This window comes from Culex pipiens, chromosome 3 (genome assembly GCF_016801865.2).
Source record: "Culex pipiens pallens isolate TS chromosome 3, TS_CPP_V2, whole genome shotgun sequence".
Classification (NCBI taxonomy): Eukaryota; Metazoa; Arthropoda; class Insecta; order Diptera; family Culicidae; genus Culex; species Culex pipiens.
The window spans coordinates 68,196,016-68,203,646 of record NC_068939.1 but is presented as its reverse complement, the minus strand read 5'-3'; the positions used below and the strand labels follow the sequence as shown (position 1 = coordinate 68,203,646).

At 44.9% G+C, this 7,631-nt stretch overlaps 1 protein-coding gene across 1 annotated transcript; it reads right to left on the bottom strand.

Annotated features, from left to right (window-relative positions):
- Positions 1-1,606: 1,606 nt before the first annotated feature.
- LOC120424641 (aldehyde oxidase 1-like) lies at positions 1,607-6,964 on the bottom strand. The gene is made up of 7 exons (XM_039588810.2): positions 6,806-6,964; positions 6,164-6,336; positions 5,561-6,092; positions 5,176-5,502; positions 4,869-5,119; positions 3,986-4,815; positions 1,607-3,564 (listed from the first exon to the last, which is right to left on the bottom strand). Exons 1-7 carry the CDS (start codon positions 6,843-6,845, stop codon positions 1,917-1,919), a joined length of 3,801 nt encoding a protein of 1,266 aa, XP_039444744.1. The 5' UTR covers positions 6,846-6,964; the 3' UTR covers positions 1,607-1,916.
- Positions 6,965-7,631: the final 667 nt, after the last annotated feature.

The window sequence follows — 7,631 nt, the reverse complement described above, 5'->3', positions numbered from 1 at the left end:
ATAACAATTTAATATTTAAATTTATTAGCTTTGAAAAAAATAATTTCAAATTTGAGGTTAAGCAAGTAAATCCAAATTTACTTACAAAACTGTTCTTCTCTAAATGCCTCTAAAACTGAAGATATATTTTGATTCCATAACGAATAAAACTTGTAACCTAGAAACTTTTTTCCGTTTATTTACTTTACTTTACTTTTACTTAACTTATTTTTCTTGAGAAAAACATGACGCTTAGAGAGTATTTAAATAATCCTATTTATCAATGTTTTAAAAATAATTAACTAATAATAGTTAACTAACTTTTGAAACATTTAAAAACATGTGAAGTTGGAGTCGGAGTCGGAGTCGGAGCCAACCATTTGTTGAAAGCTGGAGTCGGAGTCGGAGTCGGAGTCGGCTAGAGTTGGTAGGCTGGAGTCGGAGTCGGAGTCGGAGCCAACCATTTGTTCAAAGCCGGAGCCGGAGTCGGAGTCGGAGTCAGCTAATCTGAGAAAGCTGGAGTCGGAGTCGGAGTCGGAGTCGTTTGAAATATGATCCGACTCCGCAGCCCTGATCACTATAAAATATTCTGTATTAAATTCAATTTAACGAATTTCAGCACCAAAAGGAATCAGCATGTGCCCATTGTTGCCTTCTTGAAGCCACTGAAAGAATTTTTGATCTAAATCAATTGTGCTTCAAAATTTATATAATTTTGTGGCACAGTCATTGACGTCATAGTTGGCAATCATTGATTAATGACGATTTCCATAACTTTACAAGTAATGGGATAATCGTTACCAAAAGGAATCAGCATGTGTAGGGCACTATTCTAAACAACTTGTTGAAGGAATTTTGTCAAAATATTGAAAGCGACGCAAAATTTATATCTTTGAACGAAAAATCATAACAATGATGGAAGTCTTCACGTTAATCTGCTAAGTTCCTCGCGGCCGGAATCGCAGCTTATCGCTTCAAATCAGCTCGCAGAGGCCAGCATTTCCGGGGCCGAATCGGTGTCTTCCCCAATCCAGCGGGGCCAGATACGCCAAGTTGTTGTATTAAACACGCTCATTAACAAAACATTGTGTAATTTATACGCTCGACCGCGTTAAATTATGCACATTCCTTGCGTGTTTAATGGCAACATTTTCTTATAATGTCAGCTTTTTCTCTCCAGGAGGAGCAGGGAACAACCCTCGTCCATCGCCGGAGGGAAACGGAATAATTCGTTCGTCCTCCTGGGGAGAGTCAGAAAGTTGGGGATGCTCCCGATTTAAATACGAGCTCATTTGCAAAAAAAAAATCATTCGACAAAGCAAAAAACTAAAAGTGTCGAAAACGGGAATCGAACTGGGGACCTTTGACAGACTAACTCAATGACTTTACTATCTCCATTTTAAAAATTACATGTTTACATTGTTTATTTATTGTTTAAGTCTATGTTGTCTTCGTATGATTGACATTTAAATAAACAAATAAACATAAGATTTAGGGAGCGTTATCTTGTAAAGCTGTCTTTTGTGGCGCTTGCCTTCACGGAATTTCAGGTTTTTTTTTCTTATTTTCAGCTCAAAATAAAAGTTGCAATGATGTTTTTATCGCAAAAATTACAGATTTGATCAAATCGTGTTTTGCTAAGTTCTATGATTATTTAGACATCCTTACAATTCACTCAAAAAAAATCGTCCCAATTGATTAAGTTACGCCCGAGAACCAACGAGTTGAAGTTACCGTTTAAATTATTTTAAGGGTTAGGAGCTGGAATATTAAAAAAGTAATCATCGGGTTTTGCCAGTTAGAACAATGCACCACGAAAATTTTTGATTTAGAGAGGATATTTTATTTGTTAAACCATGCACCTTATACTTATTTGATTACGTTGAATAGCTAAACACTTAAAAAATATTATGCAATACATATCACGGTTTAACTTTTCAACTCAGCTTAAACTGCTCGATGCTGTTTCCAGCCAGCGCCAAAATCTGATCCGGCGTCGACGGAGCCCCCAGAGCAACCCACTCCCGCGCCAGTCCAGCATCCTTCCGGGCGGCCATCAACGCGTGCCGCAGGGCAAAAATAATCGAAATGGTCATGTTCATCGCCGGCTCCCCGGTAGCCTTGGAGCGCAGCACTCCCGTCTGGTTGGAACTACCCTGCAGGAACCGGATGCGGAAGTCCACCGGAATGTCTTTGGCACCCGGGGGTTTGTACGTCCAGGTGCGGTTCGTCAGCAGGGCTCCGTCCTTCGGGTCGAATACTAGCGCTTCGGTTAGGTAGTATCCGAGTCCCATGACGAACGCGCCCTCGATCTGGCCGACGTCGATTCCGGGGCTAAGGCTTTCGCCAACGTCCTCGAGGATGTCAACCCGGCGGAGTTGAACGTTTCCGGTGAGGACGTCGAGCTCGACCTCGGAACAGCTGAGACCCCAGATGACGTAAGGGGTGAGGTCGGATGCCTTGAACATGTAGGTGGCACACAGATCAACGTTCTTGGTGTGGCACTTTTCGACCAGGGTTTCCCACGGATCGTCCTTGTTCCCTTCCTTGATTGGTTGCATGCGCTCCAGGATCATCTCGCAGGCACGTTTGACCGCATAGGAGACAGTCTCGCTGGCCCTGCTTCCTCCAGTGACGATAGCATTCGGTGAAGTAAGTGTGTTGGTTGGTTTGATGGAAATCTTCTCAATCGGAATGCCAAGCGTGTACGCAGCTACTTGTGATACCTTGGTGTTCATACCTTGTCCCATTTCGATACCACCGTGAGAAATCGCAACGGTACCATCATCATGGTAGATGCTTACAATAGCGCTCACCGATCCAAAGTAGCCCAAAGGATACCGCATCGGAACAATGGCAATGCCTCGTTTGCGCCAACGATGTTCTGCGTTGAACTGTTCGATTTCTTTCTTTCTAGCATCGTACTCAACGTCAGCTCGGAACTGCGGCATCAGCTCCAACATCTTCAGGTCTTTTGGCATGTTTGCCATGCGGACATCCAACGGATCAAGCCCGGTGGCGAATGCCACGTGTTCCATAATGGTTTCAATCATGGCAATTCCTTCGGTAGTTCCCGGAGCACGACAAAAGGTGTTGCTGGCGCAATCCGTCTTTACTCCCTTGGCCACTGTCTTAAAAACGGTATCATCGTAGCAGTTGGTGAAGAACGTACCGGCATGGAACATGCCTTCGTTGAAGTTCGATCCAAAATCATGAACGTATTCGTTGAACAGCTTGGTGATCTTGCCCTCCTTGGTTATATCAACCTCGTAATCGGAAACGAGCGGGTATCGTTTACCAATTGCCTCCATGTTGGCCTCCAAGGTCATCACAAACCGTACTGGTCTCTTCGTAAAGTGGGCAGCCAGTGCACAAGCACACGCAATCATCGTAGCTCGTGTTCCCTTTCCACCGTAGGCACCACCCAGCCGGCGAACGTACAGGTTCAAGCTGTTCTGGGGAATCTTTAACATCTTGGCAATCGCCATCTGGGTCAGATCCACCCACTGAGTCGCCGAGTACACGTCCATACCGTCCTCGATTGGGATGCACACGCAACATTGCGTTTCCATGTAGTAATGGTACACCCAAAATTCAGAGTCGAGATAATCGTTCTCTCAAAATTTATTGAGGGCTCAGTGCCAAAATCGATAGAATAATGGTACCAACTCACACCATCATAACAAATGAGTTCATTTGTTAGTTGAATCAATAAATCTCCAACAAGTGTCATACATCGACTTCTGACTTTTCCTTGGTCACCAAGCTGTGGTGGCCGAGGCAGCTAAGTCATTGGATTGGTTTATAAAAGGTCTCTGGTTCGATTCCCGTTGTCGACACTTTTGGATTTTTGTTTGACGGATGAACTTTTTTTGCCAATGAACCTCGAGAGAATAGTTCTATCGCCCATCTCGAGCTGTGTTCTCTGCGTCCGTGAGTGGTACCACTATTCTCTCGACTCGAGACCATCATTCTCTCGGACTAGCGCTGCCAGTTTTGGGTGTACTGACCACCAATCTCGAAATGACCCTTCACCTTCATGTCTCCTCCCGGGGCGGCTTCATAGCTTGCTCCAAGCGTGCTGTACGGCATTTCCTTGATACGATCCGCGACCTTGGCATGAAGGACATCCTGCACTGTTGGGTACACTCTAGAGTTAGGCTCTCCATACGACACCTTCACAAGTTTAACGACCCGATTGGCCAAAGCGAACGATTCCGCCACAATCATGCCTACAGGTTGACCGTGATAGGCTACGCGATCGCTACAGAAGACCTCCTCGATATCCGATCCCATATAGTTGGGGAAGTACATAAAGTTGTTCGCTCCGGGAATGTCCTTTGCGGAGAAGAACGCCACAACCCCAGCTTGCTTCAAAGCTTCCGACGCGTCAATCTTCTCGATCTTGGCGTGAGCTTTGGTAGCCAGCACAAACGCTGCATGCAGCTCGTTAGATCGTGCCGGAATATCGTTGGTGTACTGAGCCTCGCCGGACGTCTGCGCCAGACCTTCGATCTTGGGAATGTTCTTGGTGAGGGGCCATTTCTCCTTGTAGGTATCGAATCGCTGAGAAGCGGTAGAAACCGGTCGCTCAAGGACCGAGCCACCGGATTTGTACTGAGACTTGACGATCGCGTTGCCTTCGGGGGCGATGTTCAACACGAACTTGTAGAACAGTGAGAGGGCAAGGTTCTTGCGGTATTCGGGGGATGCGTCGGGAAGGACCCAATCCGGGCTGAGCTCGTTGGACAGCGTTTTAAGAGCCCTTTGGAAGACGTCGTTGGAGAACAGGTTTTTGCCGGCGAGGAACTTTTCAGTTTGAGTGGCGTGCGTGAACTGTTGGAAAGAATCGTTTTAGATGAATTCGTTAGACCCACTACTAATCGTACCTTGGGATTGATTCCGCCAAAGCAAAGTGAAGCAGACTTAACGGATGCCTTATTCGCGTTGTACTTGATCATGAACGCACCGTTGACGTACGCTTGGGCGTTTTGTGCTCTCGGCATGATTTTGAACGAGCGGAAGACGAATACTTTGGGATCCAGCGGTGGTAGAACAACGTTGAGAACCAGCTTTTTCTTCATGTCCTTGGACACGAATTGACATGGAGAAATGGTTCTGGTCTTTCCACAGGATTTCACTGAAATTAAAGTATTTTAGTTAATCTGGAAGAAACGTTTTCAAAAGGAATCTTACTGATAGTCAACTGAGCTCCAACGGCTTCCAGAATCAAGTACAAATCCGAAGGGAACTCGTTGTGCTGATTCTTGATGCACAAATTTCCAGCGATTGTTCCTGTGTTGCGTACGGGGTCATTGGCAATCAGGTCAATATGCTTAACGAGCTCCGTGCAATATCCAAAGTTCGTATTCTTCGCAGCGGCATCCGTTAGAATGGTCATAAGCTCGGTAAGCGAGACATTCGCCCCAACGGTCAAGTTGTTCCCCATGGAGTGCGATCGCAGCTCTTCGATAGAAGTGACATCGATGAAAACCTGCAAGTCATCGCTTCTACGGTAGACACCTGAAATAGAGGATTGTTGTTAGTCATACTGCTGGATAATGAGTCGATTAGCGTATACCGTGAGCAGTGTTGCCAGCCACGAGCATGTACGGCTTGGTATTGATTTTCTCAAAGATGGCAAATACATCGCTGATATTGTAGACCTTGTGCCACTCTTTGTCCTCGGCAAAGCTCAGATGGACTCCCTTCTTGTCGGTGATCTTCCCAGCCGCGGAACACTTTCCAGCACAAGCGGACCCAGTTTTGGGACAAATCTTGGTCAAGTCCTCAATATCTTGGCAAGCCTCCTTGAGACGAGGCTCAGCATCGATGGCCAATGATTTGAACGCGTCCAGGATCGGTCGATATCCGGTACAACGGCAGATGTTTCCACCGAAGGCGTTCTCGACCTCGGCCATGGTCACCTGACCGTTCTTGGACTCGAGCAAGCTGTACATGTTCATGACCATGCCCGGCGAGCAGAATCCGCACTGGGATCCGTTAAAGTGCGCCAGAAGCTTCTGAATCGGATGGTAGCCATCTTGCTTATCTCCAATTCCTTCGACCGTTAAGATATCCAGACCGTGGCAGGACAGTACCGGCAACAGACACTGAAATTGAAGTTGAAAGCGTGTTAACTTTGGAATATTCCATGCGATTGAAGTTCGCCACCGTCAATTACCGAGTTCACAGCCCATGATGACTTCTCCTTCGTTACCGGATGAATTCCGTTCACGTTGACGACGCAAGCTCCGCAACCTCCCTCCAGACACATGAACTTGGTCCCGGTGAGGTGGGCATGGTTGCGGATGAAGCTGTTCAGCGACGTATCAATCGGGACGGTCTTCGGGTCGACTGTGTTGATGTTTGGTGGGGAATTGCAAAATATTATTAAACATACCTTCAATTCAAGTGATGGACTTCATATTCTAGCCTAGTCATGTATCATTATGTGTGCAATGCAAACGAAATGAAGTACATTTGCTGTGACGAGTTTTCGCTATCACAATTGTCCGTCTCGAGAGTCTCGAAGGTATTTATCTAAACTGATGGTAAACGGCGGTTTGAGGCAGAACGGGAAAATTTTGAGATGAATTATGGCACATTTGTGTCTGTCACGCGTTACAAACTGATATTGAATGTTTTATAAATGACTTGAAAAATAAGTGGAGTAAATGTAATAAATTAAATAGTAATAATACATATTGTAACCAGGACTTCCATATGCTTATGAAAAAAATAAGGTTTTAGTGTTCGATTTAAACTTAGTTAAACTTAAAAAAATGGCTTAAAGTATTTCACAACATTTTCCAACGAAACTTACCATTAAAAGTCTTTCCGTTTATCGTAAAAATCACCTCCATTTTTTGTCACAAAATCTCACAATTCGCTTTCCTCAGGTGGTCACTGTCATTAAAAGTTATGTTTGCAAAACAGAAATATTGCGGAATTTGAAACAAAAGGCGTCTTCTCACTACGACTAATCGTGAGCGAGTGTAAGGCCGCGTGCTTGGCAGTGGCAGTTTTAACTGCCTTTGCGCAAATAGATGAACCTGGTGCGGCGCGCGCGCGCCCGTGTTTGTCACCACGGCGTTGTGCGCTCTCAGGAGAAAAGTTTGGAGAAGAATAAAGTGTTTCCCTGGGTGCAGAAAAGTGGTTCGCAAAGCGGCCTCAATTTAGAACTGTCAAAGTGGAACCAATTTACTGTTCGCAAAATGATACCAAGAAGTGGCAAGTATTGTAATCGATCTATAATTTATTTTGTCGGTGGTGTCGAGCTTTTGAGGTATTCGAAGTAAACAAATCTTAAAAAGAGGGTAGAAATCGAGATTGGGTAAATTCGTCGCTAGCATTTGAATAAGCGCTATGTCTCACGCAAAACCTACGTTTATGACGCTTTTTGAAATATTAGCGACGAATTATCAATTACTATGAATGGCACATGCCAAATAATATTGAATAATCTTCCTCCAACATAATTACTGCGCTTCAAAGATACACAATCTCGGAACATCGATTCGGTTGTTCTTCTGATTCACAAAATTCCACCCACTTCTGACGCAATATTTCGTCACGTGGAAATCAAAAAAGGCCTCTTTTGGCCGCCCATCGATTAATCTACGAACAAAACAGTGCGAAGCCCTTAATTT

What these genes read in the sequence shown, in the direction of transcription:
- LOC120424641 (XM_039588810.2), bottom strand. Translation starts at nt 6,845, where the DNA reads ATGGAGGTGATTTTTACGATAAACGGAAAGACTTTTAATG. An exon ending in GGCTGGCAACACTGCTCACG is followed by an intron (nt 5,503 to 5,560) that starts GTATACGCTAAT and finishes CCTCTATTTCAG; the next exon opens with GTGTCTACCGTAGAAGCGAT. An exon ending in TTGGCGGAATCAATCCCAAG is followed by an intron (nt 4,816 to 4,868) that starts GTACGATTAGTA and finishes TCTTTCCAACAG; the next exon opens with TTCACGCACGCCACTCAAAC.